This window comes from Camelina sativa, chromosome 11 (assembly GCF_030686135.1).
Source record: "Camelina sativa cultivar CO46 ecotype springtype chromosome 11, ASM3068613v1".
Classification (NCBI taxonomy): Eukaryota; Viridiplantae; Streptophyta; class Magnoliopsida; order Brassicales; family Brassicaceae; genus Camelina; species Camelina sativa.
Window position 1 is genome coordinate 28,238,059 of NC_141890.1, and position 21,764 is coordinate 28,259,822.

General features: G+C 35.5%; 4 protein-coding genes, 1 long non-coding RNA gene and 2 pseudogenes across 7 annotated transcripts; 3 read left to right on the forward strand and 4 right to left on the reverse strand.

Moving 5' to 3' along the window:
• Positions 1 to 790, forward strand: LOC104724242 (protein SOB FIVE-LIKE 4 pseudogene; annotated as a pseudogene). The gene has a single exon (XR_015571125.1). The product of XR_015571125.1 is annotated as a protein SOB FIVE-LIKE 4 pseudogene (transcript).
• Positions 791 to 2,737: 1,947 nt separating this feature from the next.
• LOC104728327 (uncharacterized) lies at positions 2,738 to 4,607 on the reverse strand. The gene is made up of 2 exons (XM_087472659.1): positions 4,589 to 4,607; positions 2,738 to 3,696 (listed from the first exon to the last, which is right to left on the reverse strand). The coding sequence occupies exons 1-2, from the start codon at positions 4,605 to 4,607 to the stop codon at positions 2,738 to 2,740; spliced, it is 978 nt and encodes a 325-aa protein (XP_087328785.1).
• A 3,007-nt stretch (positions 4,608 to 7,614) lies between these two features.
• LOC104724243 (basic leucine zipper 43 pseudogene) lies at positions 7,615 to 8,355 on the reverse strand (annotated as a pseudogene). The gene has a single exon (XR_015571593.1). The product of XR_015571593.1 is annotated as a basic leucine zipper 43 pseudogene (transcript).
• An 840-nt stretch (positions 8,356 to 9,195) lies between these two features.
• LOC104728328 (amino acid transporter AVT6B-like) lies at positions 9,196 to 11,412 on the forward strand. Its single transcript, XM_010447322.2, has 6 exons — positions 9,196 to 9,338; positions 9,437 to 9,857; positions 9,946 to 10,098; positions 10,188 to 10,391; positions 10,479 to 10,950; positions 11,045 to 11,412. The coding sequence occupies exons 2-6, from the start codon at positions 9,461 to 9,463 to the stop codon at positions 11,184 to 11,186; spliced, it is 1,368 nt and encodes a 455-aa protein (XP_010445624.2). The 5' UTR covers positions 9,196 to 9,338; positions 9,437 to 9,460; the 3' UTR covers positions 11,187 to 11,412.
• A 62-nt stretch (positions 11,413 to 11,474) lies between these two features.
• Positions 11,475 to 14,186, reverse strand: LOC104724244 (cysteine--tRNA ligase 2, cytoplasmic). Its single transcript, XM_087473457.1, has 8 exons — positions 13,923 to 14,186; positions 13,656 to 13,719; positions 13,421 to 13,582; positions 13,109 to 13,279; positions 12,726 to 13,007; positions 12,488 to 12,613; positions 12,129 to 12,347; positions 11,475 to 12,039 (listed from the first exon to the last, which is right to left on the reverse strand). The coding sequence occupies exons 1-8, from the start codon at positions 14,093 to 14,095 to the stop codon at positions 11,701 to 11,703; spliced, it is 1,536 nt and encodes a 511-aa protein (XP_087329583.1). The 5' UTR covers positions 14,096 to 14,186; the 3' UTR covers positions 11,475 to 11,700.
• Positions 14,187 to 14,220: 34 nt separating this feature from the next.
• On the forward strand, positions 14,221 to 18,123 carry LOC104724245 (uncharacterized). Its single transcript, XM_010442710.3, has 12 exons — positions 14,221 to 14,772; positions 14,919 to 15,004; positions 15,095 to 15,174; positions 15,275 to 15,330; positions 15,421 to 15,469; positions 15,585 to 15,731; positions 15,821 to 15,916; positions 16,107 to 16,220; positions 16,318 to 16,448; positions 16,620 to 16,870; positions 16,978 to 17,769; positions 17,878 to 18,123. The coding sequence occupies exons 1-12, from the start codon at positions 14,420 to 14,422 to the stop codon at positions 17,925 to 17,927; spliced, it is 2,205 nt and encodes a 734-aa protein (XP_010441012.3). The 5' UTR covers positions 14,221 to 14,419; the 3' UTR covers positions 17,928 to 18,123.
• A 1,212-nt stretch (positions 18,124 to 19,335) lies between these two features.
• Positions 19,336 to 20,228, reverse strand: LOC147934520 (uncharacterized). The gene is made up of 2 exons (XR_015571594.1): positions 20,089 to 20,228; positions 19,336 to 19,616 (listed from the first exon to the last, which is right to left on the reverse strand). It is a non-coding gene; the product is annotated as an uncharacterized LOC147934520 (long non-coding RNA).
• Positions 20,229 to 21,764: the final 1,536 nt, after the last annotated feature.

Sequence of the window (21,764 nt, forward strand, 5' to 3'; positions counted from 1 at the left end):
AATTATTCTTTTTCGAATCGTGTCGGATATAGCTTTCAATGTTAGAACATAAGCTGTCCTTACAGCAATAAAATAACAGTAAAAACATACGAGCAGCCTTATTATTCCCACCACATGCACATATATACATAAGAGTCGTATTCCTAGCAAACGCACAACTACAGCTCTAAGAAACAAACCTCTCTCCCTCGCTCTCTCTCTCTCTTTCTCTCATCAAGATTAGGGTTCTTGAGTTCTTGATGGAGAAGGAAGAATGCAGCAGTAGTGAATCCGGTTGGACGACTTATATTTCGTCACCAATTGAAGTAGATGAAGAGGAGGTCGTGGACCAGGACTATCAAGAAGTGTATAACATCTATAACTACTTCAGCAAAGGCGAAACTGAAGAAGAGAGGAACAAAGATAGCGATGATTCAATGGCCTCAGACGCTTCGTCTGGACCAAATTATCATCAGCGCTATCACCAAAAGAACAAGGCGTTGGATTTGAAGGACGGGAAAAATGAAGGTAATAATACTAAGAGTAAAAATGATGACAAAAAAAGTAGTAACTCATACAAGAAAAAAGAGAAGAAAAAGAGAGAAAATAAGAGTACCTATAGAATGAAGTGATTGAACATTGTATATTTATGTTATAATATGTAATTAGTGTTTGTATATTGGGATATATTATTATTTCCTATTTTATTTGAGGTTTTTTTATGCCTCAAGGATAGGAAGGTGATTCATTTATTTTTTAAAAGTATGTGGGGTGTGTTGATTGATTAATGTCTATATTGTTGTTCATGATATTGATTACTTATTCTTTAATTTGTGAATCAATGTTTCTCAAAGAGAGAAACTCTCCGGTTTGTTGATCAATATCACTCTGTATTTTATTAATTAAATATCTAAAAGATTTTAGCCCATTGTAGATTCAGAAATGTTATTGATTTTGTACTTTGTAAACTATTTTCTTTCGACTTGGTTACCTTACCAATACGATTTGCATTAGATTTAATTTACATGCATGTTCATACGAAAAATAATTAATATTCAATAAAACGAAAAAAAATCTTAACCATACACCACTTCGAAGTTCAAGATTTAAGTTTATGAACTCAATTTCAACTAGAAGATCATTATCAACAAATAATATTAAACAGACAATGAGAGACACTCAAAGATAGTAATTGATAATTATGATGATATTGATTGATAATGATGATGATGATGATGATGATGATGACGACGACGTGTTAAAATGTAGTCATGAATAATATGTACAAATGATAAGAGAAGAGAAGGCATGTGTAGTGAGGTGTGTTTCCAGAGACAAGTTTCAATTATTGTCATATTGGGGCTTTATGTGTTTTGCCCAAAACTCTCTGAAAACCTTGTGGTGATATGAATAGTTTTGGGTGTAAAGAGAAAATGGATCCACCGCATACACATGCAACCAACATGGGAACTCTTCCTCAAAAATTCAATATTTAATAATTATCACATAAAATATTTCACAAATTGAAGCAAAAAAAAAATGCCTTTTATTTTTTTGTCTAGATGCCAGAAATTATATGCTTCACCAATCATTATTTGGTAATCCGAATAATCCAAGTACTTCCGGATTAAAAAATTCTTGTGCTTGTTGTGTGATGAAATTTTAAATAGTACGTTTTAAGTTCGCATGCATATATTTTCTTTGCCTCAGTATTAGTATATATTACGTACACTTTACAGAAGATATTACTTAGGAGAAATCTGAATCTACAGCTAATGTTTAAAGAGATTTCGTTCGTATTTTTCAAAAAATATATGCAACTTCTTAATCAAAAATGAGTGCTGATTTTTTTTCCAATTAGGAAACCAATATTTGGCTATGATTTTAGAGAACTAAAATTTGGGCCTGCCTAATTTAATTAATTAGATTACTATTAGGCTTAGGATTAGATGATACTATATAATTCTTAAAAATTTGTGTAACATAGATGAGAAGAAAAACAGATATATGCATGTCAAACTTTATTCTTTAGAATGTTCGGAGAAATATATAGATCTGTCACTTAAAATCTAGCTGGATGTTCGCGTCTAGCGAATTCGAGATCTTACAACAGTACATGTCTTTTTGTGTTTGTTTGGGAAATCCGAAATCCTACAATGAGTTTTCTTTTTTCTTCTTTAAACTAAAATTTTGCAAAGGTGTTCTAGACTCGTTTATTCAAGATTTTTATGGTAGAGAAATAATTTGGTGATCGGAATACTAATGAAATTAGGATAGTTTAGAAATACTAATTTTAAAATCTTGTGGTGATTTTTGTATTGAAGGTTTCTCGTTGCATCATTTATGCGTTGTTTTCTAACATAAATCAAGCATTCCGCACAAACGTGAACCATTAAAAAAAATGGGAAAATTACCGTTGTATGAACCATTAAAAAATGCATAAAAATAAATGAGATACAATAATTATACGTGAAAAATGTGAGGTGTAAAACAATATGATCATATTCCGCTCAAAAGTATATTTATACTCCGTTACACAACCACGTCTTCCCTATTTCCGCATAACAAATCTAGGGACTAAGGCTGTACTTGTATGAAGCAATTTCTTTTTTTTTTTTTGCTAAAACGTTAATATCATATATACGAAAGATTCGGTATTACAGATGATATAAGACCTGCAGGTTACTCCCTGGAAAAAAAAAAGAAAAAAAATAAGGAGTAACTAAAATTCAAGCTCAAAAACACAAATTTTGTTCTCTTATCTAAACCACAATGTGAACAGGTTCCTAAACTTCCTCCTTTCCTTTCGGGCTGCAATAGTGTTTGTGATTTGGCGGTCAATATCCTTGAAGAGATTGAGTGGCGGTATGGTTGTATGGTTGTGGATGCGGTTGTTCCTCTCTCTCCATACACTATAGACGATTGTCTGAGTTAACAGAAGTCGAAGAGTGGATGGTGATGTAGGGTTGCTCCCTTTTGCCCAAGATAGAAGTGAACTCCAACTAGAGAATTGAGAGCTTTGCTGACTTAGTCTTCGCAGACCCAAAGTCCAAATAACTTGAGTGAACGTGCAGTGAAGGAACAGATGATCTCTAGTCTCTACAGCTGCAGAACAGAGACAGCAGGTGTCCGATACTTGTAATCCCCATGAAGCAAGTCTTGCCATCGTTGGAAGTCTATTTAGGTTTGTCACCCAGAAATTGAAAGCATGTTTTGGCGTTGATCCTTTAAACCACACAAGCTCTGCCCAATCTTTGTCTAAATCTCGTGGTCTTAAGACCTCCCAGGTTTTACTAGCAGAGAATTTCTCAGTTGATTGTCCATCTATCACCCACTCATAGGTGTCTTCTTGCGTAGAGTGACTTGGTAATTCAATAGTTGATAGATAGATTTGCAGAGATACATCAAGATCTGAGCGTGGGATGGCGAGTACCCAGCCTTCCATGTTACAAGCATCTCTTACTCTTGAGTTTAGAGGTATTCTCAATCGACGAGGACCCTCTGCACCTAGACAATCAATCAAGGGACTCAAAGGTGTCCATTTGTCAAAGCAGAACCAAGCCGTTGAACCGTTTCCAATATTGCAAGAGATGAAATGCTTTGCCAAGCTTCTTAGCTTAAGTAAAGCTTTCCAGAACCAAGAGTCATAATGCTTTTCCTTGATCTCCCAGAAACTGCAGACATCGGTAATGAAGCAATTTCCAATACAAGATAACACTACAAGAGATCAATTCAGTACTGTAGAAATAAGCAGTTCCAAACAACAGTAAGTTCATTATGATTCCGGTCACCAAATTAAATAACCACCGTACAAACCTTAGATAAAAGAGGTAAGAACATCTCTACGAAATTTCAGCTATAATCGAAAAGAACTTACCGTTAGATTTTTCTAACACTCAAGATCTATATATCCAAACACAAACAAACAGACACACCAAAACCAATATTTTTTCAAACCAACCGTTCGAACGCAAATCTCACCGTTTAATCACAAGACAACTGAGTGATAAGAGAAATGTATTACGTTGAATAGTACTGAGAAATTTTACAAATGAAAGTTGTGAGTTTGTGACATTGAAATGCTAATATATTCCTTCTTTCTTATCTGTAGTTTACATTTCTGACTTTATGTTTTTGTGATATATAGTGTAGAAGAAGTGTGGTTTATCACCACCCGGTTAATCCATAATAAACCAACACACACCAAATTCGACCGGATATATTAGTGGTCCGGTCCATTAAGCCATTAGTTAGAACTTAGAACAAGACGTCAAAATGCAACCACCTCGGTTGATATACTAAGTCGGCCACCGACTTGGAGGACACTTGAAGAATCAAGCCAAATCTATAGAAGAAATTCACTACATCAAGGAAGATGGAATGTATAACACCCCGTCCGTCATTTTTAGTGGATTCTATGTCCATTCCTAATCTATGGGTCCATCTTTGTTTAGTGGACCTTACGTTCACTCCCGCTCCAAAGGATATTAATATTTGATGGCCGGTTTGCAAACGTTTGGGAGATTTTAAATACTTGTTTACCGACCCTATAAATCACCACATGATTTTTCTTTTGTCTTGTCTTTATTCACACAGTTCCGACAATTACTTTTTGGAAGGTCACCCATCCTCGAACTACTCTAACATAAACACGCTTAACTCTGAAGTTCTCTCAAGACCATTGATCAAAAAGATAATTAAGTGAACTTTGGTGACATAAATGACTAAATAAATTCTTTTAAAACTCTTCGTTTTTACGAAGTGTTACAGAATAATTCCATAATAAAATAAGAAAACTACACATATTGGAAGTTAGGATTCCAGCATAAAAATATGGCACAAGAAGGCTAGAAGCAACTAACTCTTAGACCACTTGCATTGGTTGTCTCTTACCAAGTTTCTTATTAACAAAAGAAATAACAAAATATAAAATAATAATTTTTTATCGTAAAAGTTTTTCAAAAGAAAGTTTCTCAAAGAATCTCCTTCTCACCTTTTATGAAAAATATATATATATAGTATAATAATTTTTTAATAAGAAACCACTAGCTTTTTCCGTTCGCGGAAGTTAGAAATTCTTGTAAACAATTGTCAAGCTATTTCTTGAATCAATAAAGAACTATTTCAAATTATTTTGCTTGTGTTTAATCTTCCGGTTTACCGTCCGTGCAGATTGACCTGGCACACATAGGATGCTTCCATATGTAATGCAATTTACCTTTACAAATGGATGACAAAAATTGCTGTGTTATAAATACTCGAAGAAGAAAATCATACATTATTAAAACGAGAAAAGATTGTGTTAAGGTTTACAAAATTTTAACTCAAAACTAATTATTGACGATTGGTGTAATTTTCCATGTCTTTTATCTATTATTTTAGGGTTTAGAGCATCTCTATCCCTTATCTTTATAATAAAATGTCTTCAAATTAAAAAAAAAATAATAAATAAAAAATATTACTTAAAATGGGTTTGGTGTATTAAAATTTAGGACATCGTTAGACAATGATGTCGTAAGTTTAAAAACATCAAACTCATTCAAGTAATAATTTTCGTTATTTATTATTATTATTTTAACTTTAAGACATCTTTTCTCAAAGATAAGAGATGGAGATGATTTTACAATTTCAATGTGAAACCTTAAAGAGCCATCAGCAATAATGATTTTTATCACTATATCTTGAAATTAATATAATCCTACTTGGTGTACAAAAAAAAAATATAATCCTACTTTATGACTTGGTAATAAATCTTTTTCTTAGACCATTAAGTATATATAAAAAGAAAAAAAAAGAGGGCTCTATTCTACTAAATTAGGTTCCAGTGGCCTCTATATCAAAATAAAGTAGTGAAGAATTCCTTAAATATTAGTTAAGATGTCTTTTTTATGGATCTGATTGGTAACATAGCCAAAGTTGTAAGCTGTTACGGAATAGTGCAAAGGTGTAAGAAAGAGCTGTACGTGAAAGCTGTACAAAAAAAGCTAGAATAAAGCTTTTAATAAAGTTTTTGGTAAAGTTTTTGTGATTGGTAAAAATTCAAAACTGTACCACTTATAATACTTTGTTTTTGTTCACCAATCACTACCTACATTATTTAAGGTCTTTTTTAAAATGATATGGGATCCGAAAGAGACTCCATTGGATTTATTTGATTTATTTTTCACCACTTTTATTGGAGAGATTATGCTAAAGAGACTCTATTGGAGATGCCCTAAGACACCAGCGCAGCAACGCTGTAAAAGTTTCCTTAAAAAAGAATTTTTTCAAATTATATATATATATATATATTTATTTATTTATTATCTTTTATTAATGATAATCACTAAAAAGTTGACAGCGGTTTATATTTGCTGACAAAGGTTGTTTTCATAAACAAATAAAGAAAGGATTCTCTTCTTTCTCCCCTTTTCTTATTATTATATTAATTTATATTAGCAACAGAGTTAACATTTTTTTTTTTTTTTTTTTTACAGAGTTAACATTTACCACGGGAGATTCCCTAACATTTCCAAAGACACAACCAATCATCGAACGAAAACAAAGCGAGGAAAAGAAAGAAACAAACATACTTGTCTCAACTATAGAGGTTACTTTAGTACATATATAGGCTGCAGAGACTACTTTAGCACACACACGCACAACCCTCTATATATAGGCTAAGATTGTGATGTATTTTTATACAAGAATCAAAGTGAAAAAGAAAAGAAAAAAGTTTGATCGATGATTGTGAGAGATGGGACCAAACTGTTATATATTATTTTGACTTACCAAAAAAAAAAAAAATTATGTCATCTGTTCCTGTCTTGACTATAAAGTGCTGTGTTAAGTCAAAAAAAAAAAATTATGTCATCTGTTCCTGTCTTGACTATAAAGTGCTGTGTTATTGATTTGTTTTTCCAACTTTTTAGGTGGTTTGGGAAAGCTGTGTCTCTATTTCTTTCTTTGGCTGTTTCAGTCGTAAGTGTCTCTTTCAGTCTTCCACTTACGTGATTTTAGTGGTTAAGCTCTTTTGTTTTCTTGGCCCGTAAGTTTCTCGCCCACACGAATTGGGAGAAAAGCCATTTGTTTTCTTGACTGAAAAGTGTAAAGGGTCTCCTATTACGTAAGATTGTTTTTGTTTGTCTTGTTGTATAGTAGAGAAGTAATCTTGATGATATTTGAATCTTGGATTCACGTGTCCTATAGTTTTAAGGTTTACTTGTGCTGCTGAACAGATTAACCAATAATTAATACTGTTACGTAGGTTAGAAACTTATGCCAAAAAAAAAAAAAAAACCGTAGGTTAGAAAAAAGAAAAAAAACATTACTTTTCTAAGTTTTCTTTATAATTTGTAAGACAAATGTTTCAAAACGAAACTCAACCCCATGCAGTACCGATACAAGGTACTACATATCAAGCTCTTGATGATAGCTTTAGGCAATTTGCTTTATATACATATAATCAGATTAAGTACACAGCCATTTGTTTTTCTTTTTCAAATAAAATTACACATCAAATAGTGTTTTCTTGTTAGCATATATCTTAAATCTCCGTACTCTCCAAACTACATTTGAACTAGGGTCGGAAAATTATTCGGGATCCAAGATCCGTTCCGTACCAAAACCAATCTGATGATCAGATTCTGATCTTAGTTTATCTTAAACAAACTCACAATTCTTTATCCAAAATAAAAAAACTCATACATTCAGCAAATTTAGAAAAAACGCAGACGTACGTAAAAATGACTAATTTACTAATATATAGTCTCAATCTGAGACAGATCGCTGGATACATTTATAGTTACATACTAGAGCGTAGAGCCACTAAAACAAGAAAAAGGACTCTGAATCTGAAGCTGCATATCACTTATTACGTGCTTAAGCTCAGAGGTTTCCTCTTTGAGCTGAGCATTCTCTTCAATAACCATTTCGTGAGACTCCAAGACGCGGTTAAGCTTATGAAGCAACTGATGATTCTCATTCCTAAGCCACATCACTTGTGACCAAAGCTCATCCACCTGTCTTTGCTTCCTCATACGAGATCTCCTTTCCGATTCTCTGTTCGATACCTTCCTTCTCTGCTTCCTCTCATTGACTATATCGCTATGATTCTCTTCTGCTTCATCTGAGGTCGAGTTGCTCAAACTCATGAACTGTGGGGAGTTGACACTAGTTTGGAAGGTGTAGAATGGATTGGGATTTTGTCCGTCGACGCAAAATGGCGAGGATGTAGGAAAATGGGAAAGGTACGAAGGTGGGCAACCATGGAGGCTGAAAATGTTCATGGATGGTTGCATTATCGGCGACTGCTTGGGAGGCAAGGTTAGGGTTTTCTTTCTTAGCTGAGAAGAGGGAAGAAAGATAGTAGGACTTGTGAGTTGTGTGATGAATGTTTGGTGTGTGTGTGTGTTGAGAAGAGGTGGTTCATATAGACTAGTAGGGGACAGTGTGGACCATTGTTTCTTCATTTGGGTCAAACCAATAGAAAAGCATCTAACAATCATGCAACTAAAATGCGTATCTTTATATAATTAATGAAAAATATATATAAGAAGACAAAAAAAAAGATTGTTAACTACTTAACTTTAAGTTTTAGAAGAAAAAAATGCAAAGAGGGAAGATAAGGTTATTAGAACATAACATTATATATATTAGATCAATTATTATACTGGACCAAACAATAATTTTTTTTTGTCTTACAAATTAGAGTAAATATTTTTTGTGGTAAAATAAAAAGGAAAATTATATAAGAAGAAAATAAACAAATTCGAAAATTACTTTAATCTAATCTTACAAATAAATGGTAAAAATGTTAAAGTATTAAAAATATTTTTTGTAGAAAATAAATTAAAGTGGACCAAACAATTTTTTTTTTATTTGACAAATAAAAGTAAAAATTGTTTGCCGTAAAAGAAAAAAAGGAAGAAGAAAAAAACCCTTCAAATATCTTTTTTTTCACCTACAAAATTAATCTTTCAAAGAAATGGTAACAGGAAGAAAAAAAATATTTTTACTAAGAAAAAAAAGAAAGAGAGTAAATATTAGATCAATCTTGAATTAATATAATTCCTATTTGAAAAGGAAAAAAAAAAAAGAAGAAGAAGTAAATATTTGATCAAAATATCAAGAAATTGGCAAAACATTTCTTCAAAATGATTTTTTTTTTCCAAACATAATAAAAACATTATTTATTGGTTCAAAAAATATATATATTTTTAATATTTTTGCTTCAGCGCCAACAAACAAACACAAAAACTATAATTTCCCTCTCTTCTCTTCATCTCACCTCCCATTCTCTCTGCATCTCACCTCCCATTCTCTCTGCATCTCTGAAGAAGAAGAAGATCTCAAGAAACAATCCAATTCCGCAAATCTAGGTTTCCAATTTCTTACTTCCCCATCTTCGATTTGATGAATCTGTTGAGAAATCGAACTTATTCGTTATCTAATCCAAGATTGCGATCATTGATTTCAGGAAAAACAAAAACAAAAAACAAAAATGAGCCGTGCGATTATACGAACATTTAACCAACCGTTGCTGCCAGAATCATCAGAGAGCGACGATGTAGAAGAAGGAGGAAGTGGAGAATTCAACGGAGCTTCGTTTACCGGTGCGGTGTTCAATCTCGCTACGACGATCATCGGTGCTGGTATCATGGCTCTCCCCGCGACGATGAAGATCCTCGGTCTTGTTCCTGGAATCGCGATCATCGTTCTGATGGCGTTCTTGACGGATGCTTCGATCGAGTTCTTGCTTAGGTTTAGTAACGTTGGGGATCAGAGATCTTACAGTGGCGTCATGGATGATTCTTTTGGCAAACCTGGGAGGGTTATGTTGCAAGTTGCGATTCTCGTTAGCAACATTGGTGTTCTGATCGTCTATATGATCATCATTGGTACTTTTACTTTGAATCTTTGGTTTTTAGATATTAGGGATTGAATCTTTGGTTTTTATAACTCTGGTTTATGCTTTGGATGTGGAAGGTGATGTTTTGGCTGGGAAAGAAGAATATGGAATCCACCATGCTGGTATGCTTGAAGGATGGTTTGGTATCAATTGGTGGAACAGGAGAACTTTTGTTCTTCTCATTACTACTCTCACTGTGTTTGCTCCCTTGACTTGCTTCAAGCGTATTCGTAAGTATTCTTCTGTTACAGAGAATTTGTTGTATAGTGTGAGTCTTCTTTAAGTTATGTGTGTTCTCATGGCTTGTGCTTTCTTGCAGATTCTTTGAGAATCACATCTGCTATATCAGTTGCTCTAGCTGTTGTCTTTCTTCTCATCACTGCGGGGATTACTATCATAAAGCTGTTTACTGATGGTTTGATGATGCCAAGACTTCTACCTAATGTCACTGACTTGTCTTCGTTCTGGAGACTCTTCACGGTTGTTCCAGTGCTTGTCAATGCGTACATTTGTCATTATAATGGTATGTGGAGATGCTTCTTTGTTGTTAAGTTTTCATTTGGAGAATCAAGCAAGAACTGATCATGTTTTCGACTGGTTTTTGTTTCAGTTCATAGCATACAGAACGAGCTTGAAGACCCCACTCGGATCAAACCTGTTGTTCGATCAGCTCTTGCCATGTGTTCTTCTGTTTATGTGATGACGAGCTTATTTGGATACCTCTTATTCGGTGATGGTACACTCGATGATGTTCTCGCAAACTTTGACACAGATCTTGGAATCCCTTTTGGTTTGATTCTAAATGATGCAGTGAGGTTCAGCTATGCAGCTCATCTCATGCTTGTGTTCCCTGTTGTCTTCTATCCTCTGCGTGTTAACATCGACGGTCTCTTTTTCCCTTCTGCTCCACCACTTACTTCCTCTGAGTCTGATCTGAGGTTTGGCTCTATCACTGCTGGTCTCATTGCTGTAATCTTCTTGGGAGCAAACTTCATTCCGAGCATTTGGGATGCTTTCCAATTCACTGGAGCAACCGCTTCTGTCTGCATCGGTTTCATATTCCCTGCTGCTGTTATCTTAAAGTAAGATCCATTGATTCATAAGCTAAGAGAGATAGGTTTTGGAACGTAATGGATCACTATTTGAATGGATATTTTCTTGTCTTTGTTTTCTCAGGGATCGTCATAACCAAGCAACAAGACGGGACAAGACTATAGCCATTTTCATGATCGTCCTTGCGGTGTTCTCCAATGCAATCGCCATTTACAGTGACGCCTACGCCTTGTTCAAGAAGAACACATACATATTTCCAATGTGAAAAGCAGAGGGTTTGTTTCGTCTCTCACTCACTCTATGTGAAACCATATATGAAGAGAGTTACTGGTGTGATACGATGTGTTTTTAGGATATTTTGAACACATGAGATTAGTTGTAGAATCTCTGTATATATAGAGACAGAGATCAGTTTTTTACTTCTCTTCTCTTCTTTTACATTGAAGAATTGTAAAAACTTGCATATTAAAGGATGTTCAGCTTTAACACTATCTTAAGATGCGCTACACAAAGAAAATTTTGGTACACTGATAACTTCGAATATAAGAAAGACTTGAGAACAGAGAGAGAGTCCCATAAAACAATATCCCAAGTAAAATATTGTACAATGTCATTGTGAATGTTAAGAATACAATAAAGAGCAACAATTGTCTATTATGAGTCACCGCACAGCTCCAAAAACAGAGTTATAAAGAAAGAGCCTGAAACAGAGGCTAAAGAAGAAGAAGAACTAGAGAAATGAAGAAAGCGTTGAATATTTCCATCTCTCTGTTCTTTGCTCAATTGCTGGAATCAGCCTGAGAAGGGAAGCATGGCCTCCACACAGTTTCTTTGCCAATATCCATTAATGCTATACCTTTTCTTGTCAGTTCCTCCCTAATCTGATCACTTTTCTCAAAATCTTTATTCTTTCGTGCCGTTATCCTTTCTTCTATTAACTGTGAAATATCTTCTTCTCCCAACTCTGCTCTTATCAGTGTTTTTAGTTTCATTTCTTTCAACACCTCGGCGTAGGTCAGAGTAGTGAGCAAACCAAGTACATCAAGAACTTCCCTTGCTGCTTTCTCAATCTCGACGAGTGACACAAGCATCGACAGTCGCTGTTTCTTCTGCATTTTCTGAAAAATTGGAAATAACAGACAACTTTGGTATGCATAGTTGTGAAGGCAAGGATGAAGAGATAAAGAAAAAGACAAGAGGCAAGAACCTTGAGCTTGCTGAGTGATGCGTTGATGAATTTCAATGCATCTTGGTAAGCACCCGTAAGTATATGAGCGGTATTCAAATCGTCTAACATCTTTGCTTCGAATTCACCCTTCAGCTTCTTAATGATGTCTTTGGCTTCTGGAGTCTGTTCAGCCTTTCCACCATCTTCAGACATTAATTCTCGATATGGTGTCAGACCTTCATCAAGATCTTGTAAAGTCTGATAAAAACAGATCAAATCGTTAAAGTCAGAACTGAATGACATTTTGTCTCACTTTTAATTTTATATTCTCATATTGCAACTGAAGAGAAGCTGATCAAATTGTTGGATAATTAAAAAACAAATCTGAAGCACTGCACCTGGTAAACATAGTATAAAGCTTCTGATGCATGCTCTAGCTGTGACTTTGAGAAGTTCAGAGGAGACCGGTACTGTGCACTCATCAAGAAGTGCCGCAAAGCCAACGGATGGTAGCTATCTGTCATCTACACAGATTGGAACAAAATATGAAAAACTGTCAATAATTCTGCGTTTAGCCACGGGAACACATCGAAAGAGAAAATCAAATATTATACTAGGAACAAATAAGAAACATACTTCTCTAATCGTTTTAAAGTTTTTCTTTGATTTTGCCATCTTCTCGTTATTAATAGTGACATGCCCATTGTGCATCCAGTAGTTTACACCACTATCTTCACATGCAGCACATGTCTGGGCAATCTCATTTTCATGATGCGGGAATTTCAAATCTGCACCACCTCCATGAATGTCAAATTTCGGAGACAGATAATGAGCACTCATTGCACTGCACTCGATGTGCCATCCTGGTCTTCCAGGACCCCAAGGGCTCTCCCAACTTGGCTCATCAGGTTTTGCAGCCTGCATAAATTCATGTTCAATTTATCAGAAACAGTACCCCTCAAAGTGCTCTCAAAGTGCTGATACAAAGATGTAAGTTGAAATTATATTGATTCTCAAACCTTCCATAGTGCAAAATCAGCAGGGTTACGCTTTCTCGAGTCAACAGCAACACGCTCACCAGCTCTTGTATGTTCCAACATTTGCCCAGATAATTTCCCATAGTTGGGTGATTTGTCAACCGAAAAGAACACATCGCCTTCCACTACATACCCACAATCTTTCTCAATGATCTGAAACAGGCCAGCATATATGGAGGATCATTCAAACTACTTATAAATCCAACTTATCAAAATCTTTCAACCAACAACATTTAAGGAGACCAAAGAAGAAAATAAAAAAAGAATGTGAGTTCTCTTATCAAGCCAACATACCTTTTCAATCATCTTTATTATGTGGTCCATATGGTCGCTTACACGAGGCTGGTGGGTGGGAAGGAGGCACTGAAGAGCACCCATATCTACCAAATATTCCTCGCAAAACTGATTACTTAATGCTAACGGTTCTATACCACGCTCATTAGCACGATTGATGATCTGCAGAGATCCCAAAATTCAGATTCTAAAACATAATATGAACCCTAAACATAACCTTGGTTCAAAGCCATACCTTGTCATCAACATCTGTGAAATTGCGTACAAAATTAACTTCATAACCCAAATGCTTCAAGTATCTGCATATGTCATAACCAATCAAAATTACTGATAATTAAATGCCAAATCCACTTAGAACATTCCTTAATCCAAATATTCTTATCTTCAAATCTAAGTTATGAGGTCAAGTTTAAGCATATCCCCAAATTTGACCTCATCGATCTGACATATTCGACTCACCAAAAATGCAAACAATTTCTTAGAGAGGAAGAAGAGAGGAGACCTGTAAAGAACATCAAAGGAAACGGCGGCGCGTGCATGTCCGATATGGCTGAAATCGTAAGCAGTGATACCACAGACGTACAATCCGATTTTGCCGGGAGTGATCGGAATCAACACTTCCTTCTGCTGCGTCATCGTGTTGTAGAGCTTCAATTCCATTTTCTCCGCCTCCATATCTCGCAATCACCACACCACAAACTACAGCTCCACGGCGAAGTAAACAAATTTGATAAAACCCTTTTTTTCTTATCTTTTTTTGTTTGGTAACTTTTTTTTCTTCTTCTGTTACTTTATTTTTCGTTTTTGAACAGTTACTCTCTTTTTATTTAAATCTGTAGGTCGGGCCCAACCCATTTAGTTTATAAAAGCCCATATTCAAATCCGGATTTGAACCCGGTACCCGACCCGAGCTACAGTACTTGCCGCCTCGTTGATCTCTTTCTAATCTTCGGCCAAGTTTCTGAATCCTTCCCATCTGCAACCACGACTACATCGCCGATGGATCCTCCTCCGCCGCGAAACCCTAGCCATGATTCCGAACCTGAACCAAACACCGCGTCGATTTCTCAGAGCGACGAATCCGCAACCGTAACGGAAGTCGCGTCGATGAACCCTCCACCTCCCAGAAACCCTAACCAACCTGATTTGAAGACAACGGAAGTAGTAGAACCCAAGTTAATTGAAGAATCTAAGGAGGAATCTGTCTCTGTAGACGCGAATAAGCCAGTTCGTGCTCGAACCGTGAAGCAGAGTCCTGTCCCTTACACTATTCCGGAGTGGAGTGGCCCTCCCTGCCACCAATTTCAGCTTGAAGTTCTCAAGGAAGGCGCCATTGTCGACCAATTAAACGTGTTAGTAAGCTTTGTTTATCGCATTCTGAAGATTTAGGCTTTTGATTTCGCTGGAGTAGTAAAGTCTTTGAGTGGTTCTAGTTTCGGTTGATATTGAATTAGGAAGGAAAATGTTGTAATTCGTATGTTTTTTTTTCTCTTTGCAGCTATGAGAAAGGAGCTTACTTGTTTGGACGTGATGGTATCTGTGATTTTGCTCTTGAGCATCCCTCAATTTCTCGGTTTCATGCTGGTGATTATTATCTTACTGCTCATTTCAAGGTGTTACTGTTTTCAATTTTGGATTACGTTTCTTTAATTTTTTTGGTAATGATTTTGCCAGTTATTCAGTACAAGAGAAGTGGAGCTGCGTATATATTTGATCTTGGCAGTACGCATGGAACGACTGTTAATAAGAATAAGGTGTTATATCTGTGGCTTCAATATTTGTTATTTTCTTGATTGAGCCTTGATAAGCTGGGTTATAGTGTTTTTTTCTATTGGTGTGTTATGATTTTGGCAGGTGGATAAAAAGGTTTTTGTGGATTTGCATGTTGGTGATGTTATTCGCTTTGGCGGGTGAGTATATATATCTGTTAAGCTCATGATGATTACCTTGGTCGGTTCTGCTTTGATTTTCCTGAGCTCTTTTCTTTGTTTTTAATGTAGTTCGACTCGATTATACATTTTCCAAGGACCCTCGGACTTAATGCCACCAGTAAGATACACTTTTCACTTTGCACAATCTAATTTTTGTTTGGAGTTTTTTTCGGCATCGAGCCTTAGTTAGTTATTTGATGTCTTTTTAATTTACTTGTGGTTTGGATTTTTAGGAGAAAGACTTGCAATTATTCAGAGAAGCAAAGATGAGAATGGAAATGTCAGAAAGAGAAGCTTCACTGCGACGAGCAAGACAGCAAGCATCCATGGCTGATGGTGTTTCATGGGGCATGGGGGAAGATGCTATTGAAGAAGAAGAGGTAATAGTGACTATTGTATCTGTTAGTGGTTGTGGACGTAAGTGTATCTTTCTGACTGACCTTGTTTCTTCTATAATTTGGACATTCAGGATGATGTTGAGGAAATTACGTGGCAAACATATACCGGGGAACTCACTCCAAAGCAAGAAAAAACTAAGGAGAAAGTACTGAAACGGTTGGAGAAGGTTAGTTTTTTTGTTCTCAATTATTATTTCCCGATGCAAAATCATATATTTATCTGATGCTTCTTAATGACCTGAGTCTCTTGGATTCTCATTATAGTTTATAGTCTGTTCCAACTTTCCTTTATTCTTAAATGGTTTATAGACTGCTCCCACTTTGCGTTACTTTATAGGGATGTTTACTTCTTTGTAGATTGGCCATATGAAGAAGGAAGTAGCAGCTATTCGAGCCAAAGACATTTCCCAGGGTGGATTGACACAAGGACAACAGACGCAGATTGCCAGTAATGATCAGAGAACAGCTGAGGTAACCGTTTTGTTAATATGAAGTGTCCTTACGACAATCTTTTACTTTTGGTTGCAAAATCTGATTTGACTCTCCATTTCTATTAAATGTATGATAGCTTCTGGAAGAACTTGAGAGCTTGGAAGAGACTCTGAATGACAGCATCCGAGAAAGTTTGGGTGCGAAAACAGGGAGGAAACCACACGGAAAGAAGAAAGGAGCGGTGGAAGATGAGGAAGACTTGTCGAGGTAATCTTTCTTCTGTCTCAACTATTTTTCTCTAAGGGATCTTGTGGTATGCTTACCTGTGTTTCAGTCAAAGGCTGCTTCAAGTGTTCAACCTCTATATTTACATCTTCATGTAAAACTATAGCTTGTGTCTGTTGTGTTGTGATTCTCATACTATTATGTTCGTTTCAGTGATGAAGATGACTTCTATGACCGGACCAAGAAGAAACCATCAACACAGAAAGGCAGCGAAAACCAAACTGTAGAAACTGTTGATTCACTTCTAGATAAGAGAGACAATGTTTTAAAAGAAATAGAAGAAAAGAATGAGCAACTTTTAAAAGAGAAGAATAAGATGGAGATAGAGAAAGTCACAGAGGTTGCATCTGGAGACTCCCTTGATGCCCTTGATGCATACATGACCGGGCTATCTACAACGCTTGGTAAATTACTTCTTATTTTGTGTCTTTTAATTTATATATGCGTTTTAATTCACATTGAGGAAAAAATTGAGAATGATCTCAAGGAATTTTCCTTTTATTGGTGTCAGTGCAAGATAAAACCGCCCAGATTCAGCAAGAGTTGTCTACTCTTCAGTCAGAATTAAGCAGGATCTTGTACCTTCTAAAAATTGCTGACCCAACCGGAGAAGAGGTTAAGAAAAGGGAGTTGAAATCACAAGAACCAAAAATGATGAAATCTGAAAAACCTCATGTAGAAAAGAAGACAAGTCTACTTTTGAAACCAGCTGATTCTGTTGAGCGTAAGGAGAAAGAAGTGAGCAAAGATTTATTGGACTCAGACAATAAGCCGGAAGTAGGAAAGAAAGAAAGAGAAACATCTGAAGAGAAGAAGACCACTGTGTATGTTCCATCAAAACCCCAATGGCTCGGTTCCGCTGCAAATAAAGCCACAATTGAAGAGAAAAAACCTGAGGTTGTAGCTGCTACTACTGATAGCACAGATGATGCTGATGGGTTTGTTGACTATAAAGATAGGAAGAAGATTCCTCTAACCACCACCACTGGAATTGAAGGTGCGACAGGATTGATAATAAGAAAACGTAAGCAAGAAGAAAAGAGTGAAGAAGAAGATGATAAGTCAAAGGAAAAGCAAGCAGAGGTGATGGCACAAGATGCAGTTGCTCTCTTATTGAAGCATTCTGTAGGACATCATGTAAACAAAGAAGACGAAGATCTCAGTAAAGAGGAAGAAAATAAGCAAGGAAGTGGCCATAGTAGGAAGAAGAAGAAGAAGACGGCTAAAAAAGTAGTTGGTCCTGATAAACCAGAGTATCTGAATGACAGCACAGATTATGATGATTCATGGGTACCTCCTGCAGGTAACGTAAAACAACTATTAGAAATACATTGTGCATTCTAAATCAAATCCAGTTTTAGGAAATGAGTATATATGGCTAATGAGTAATGCAATAACTTGAAATGTGCAGGACAATCTGGTGATGGACGAACATCTCTGAATGACCGATTGGGATATTGATCGAGTCCCCGGAGCAAACTATGGGATTGAGGGGAGGTTGAAGTGGCTTTAACATCTGTTAGTTTTACATCACCCGTCTGGTTATTTCTTGGTCAAACACTGTAAATTCAATACTAAATCCAGAGCTTCCCTGATTGATTCTTTTAAAATGAAACTTTACTTGCGACTTAAAACTCGTAAATAGTAATATTTTATATCAGGGTGTGCCATACTGCCATTATATAATGCTTACGTCTTTCTTTCTCTCTCTCTCAAAAGTCAAAAGTGAATAAGCCTTTACCATTTCTTCCATTCATTCATGGAGCATATCCAAACACAGATTTTTCTCCTATGGACTCTGCTCGAACTTGGAGATACAGCGTCTTCCTAAGCTTCCATGGACAAGATGTTCGTTAGACTTTACTGTTCCATTTGCGCCAACAGTTTAACTCAAAAGGGATTACGATGTTTGATGATCAAGAAATTGAGAGAAGCCAGACCATAGCCCCTGCTTTCATAGAAGCGATTAGAGAATCGAGGATATCGATCGTGCTTCTCTCAAAGAACTATGCTTCCTCAAGTTGATGCTTGAATGAATTGGTGGAGATATTGAAGTGCAAAAATATAGTGATGCCAATCTTCAACCAAGTTGATCCATAGACCATAGCCCCTGTTGGAAACGAGATACGGTTTGAATTCAGTAACATATCTAACGCCTATGAGATTATTGAGTGTGGTGTCCGATTTTATAAAGATGAAGAAGGTAGAAGCAGTAACGGGAGAAATGAGTATGAGATAGAGCAAGTGTATGACGGTGACTGGAGCTATATAGATTGGACCCGGTGAAGCGTCTGAATACGCTGAGAAACAATGGAAATATCGATAGACTAATCTGTGAAGGCAACAACATTATAGATTGTTGGAGTTGGCTCGTCCTCTGTTTTGATGTCTCTCATATCGTGACAACCATTGGAAGTTTAGTTTGGGGAGGAAGCTGAGATAGAAGCCAGAAGGGGAATATCATACGGGAGAAGTCGACCGAATTTGCAAGCGAGGAAAAGAAGATCTAAGACACTTCTTGTGTTTTTCTATGACTCAAATGTGTCAGGTGATTTAGCATATATTAGCTCATGATTTGATTATTGTTTCATGTACATGATATCAGATAGGATGTAAAAGCTGCGGAATGATACTGTAAAAGCTGCACTTTATATGTTTACAGTACCGTTTCAAGCTTATATTGTCTGTCGTTCTGAGGTTATAGCAGCTTTTGATAATGTCTTGTGTGGTTTGTGTGTGTAATATTAGAGGTAGCTTTTAGTCTTAATGTCCTATGTACCAGGTTCTTATTTACTGATGCCTATTTTGTTGTCAAACCAACAAGGAAATGGATGAAGAAACTGAATGAGAGAGGGAGAGAGAGAGCAACTACTTTTAAAAGCATATTTTATTCATTCTCCAAGTAATTTAAGGTACAATAACATTTTGAATGTATATGTCTGGTTTAACAGCATATGATATAAGAAATATCTCAGCATATGAAAGTACAACGGCACAAATTGGTTTTATCTCCGACACAAACTCCCTCCCCTCTGTACTTCATAAAACAAAAGTGTTGGCATTCTTGATAAGTGCATGGCTTGCTAAGTTCCACCTCCGCAGTACATTTTATTAGATCGATTCCCTCTACATTTGGCAAAGCCAACAAAGCTAAAAACAACACACAAAAGGCATAATATTTTAGAAAAGCTTCCAAATGCTTTTTGCGTAATTTGAAAATTATTAGTTCGGAGGAATCAAACCTATAGTTCTACATATATAAGATGGTATACATTTGCAAAATTTAAATACAGTGGCATAACTAATCATCTATCTAATCTAATCCATCAAGTCACAATTAATCATTTTATTATTTTCGTGTACTCTTTAAGAAAAATGACCAAATCAATAGTAAAGTATGTATACTCTAAAATTCACTTTTCTTTCCTCTGTTTTTCTTAACACTCATTCTCACTTCCTCTATTCACCTGCCAATAACCCCATCTATATATGTTTCAGTAATTTCTCTAAAGAGACTGAAAAAACAATTCTACTTTGCTTAATTGATCTGGAAGAATCAATTTCAAGAATTAATGTATGCTATGCGTTTACATGTTCACTGATAAGTCATACGAATTTATACCTGAGAGCACAAACATGGAGATGAGCAAATACGAACACGATGGTTTGGCCATGACTTGTGAAAATGAGCGGATTTTGTTAATCTAACACTTATTGTTGGATAGATTAGAATCACAAAGAAGGAACGTTTTTATAGATTACCAGTGACAAAAGAAACATAGATCAAACCTTTTTTAGGAAGCATATATTTAAAACAAAAGTGAAGATTTTGACTAATACATTAACAAATATATAGAGTCAAAAATAATAAATTCTGATAATTCTTTTAACAAATTAATCATCATATATTATTAAAGGGGTGAATTCAACTTGACATTTTAGGTGACTAATGTAAATTTTACAAATCATATTTTATTCAATCATGAATTTAAAAAGGTTCATTAAAATCCACGGTTATTGAACTGATAATTTAAAATTTTACTTTAAAATCCATTGTTATTCAAAACAATTTGTGGATTTAGATTTTAATAAGTTTTAGGGATTTTGGAGGATTTGAGAGGATTTGTTTAGTTAAAATCTAGAAATTCAAATCTCATGGTTTTAGGTGGGATTTGAAAGAATTTTACCATAAATCATATTAACTTCCCTAAATATTATTAAAATTCCAAATTTCCTAAATTTGGAAAAAATGTTATTAAAATCCTTAAGTAAACATTTTCGTTGATTTAAAACCTGAATTCTGTTTTTGGAAGGAAAAAACACCAATTATTTGTTAACTTCCAAATAAATCTCAAACTCTCGTTGATCTAGGCTTTTGAAGCACAACATTAAGTGGTCAAATAGAGAAATTAAACAGAGTTAATTATCCGTTAATAGCAAAACTACACTGTTTATAACACCCTAAAACCCCCATATTAAGAAATCGATTCTCAATTTCCCCAATTCACAAACCCTAATCGATCTCAATTTATCTTTTCTTCTTTAATTTCTCTTTTCTTCTTCGATTTCTCTCTTCTTCTTCGAGTTGACGAGATGAGTTCTAGCTCAAAGACATCAGTGGTAGCTTTGTTCGACCGTGGAGTGCCACTGAAGTGTGTTTGTGGAGCCGGTGTAACGATCTTTACATCGAGAACCGAAGAGAATCCTGGTCGACCGTTCTTCCGGTGTATAACAAAAAGAGATCTGGAATCTTCTCGTCATCGAAGATATCATGTTCGATTAAGGTTAGATCGATTAGGGTTTGTGAATTGGAGAAATTGAGAATCGACTTCTCAATTTAGGGGTTTTAGGGTGTTATAAACAGCGTCGTTTTGCTATTAACGGATCTTGTTAACGGATAATTAACCCCGTTTAATTTCTTTGTTTGACCACTTAACGTTGTGCTTCAAAAGACTAAGTCAACAAGAGTTTGCGATTTATCTGGAAGTCAACAAATAATTGGTGTTTTTTTCCTCCAAAAGCAACGAAAATATAGACTTGGAGATTTAATTGACATTTTTCTCATAAAAGAACTAATCATCAGATATTATTAATTTCGGTGCTCTGATACTAAAAGGACAATTCTTGGGTTCACTACTAAGGTGAACCCTTTTGTTCACTTCTCCTTATTTTAGCCAATAAGAATCTGACATCTCAAAATATATTTAAGAACCTATTTATTCACCTCTTTATAAAATATCTTTTTAAAAAACAATTGTCGGGATATTATTAGTTGCCGTAGATGGAGACCTATTACCT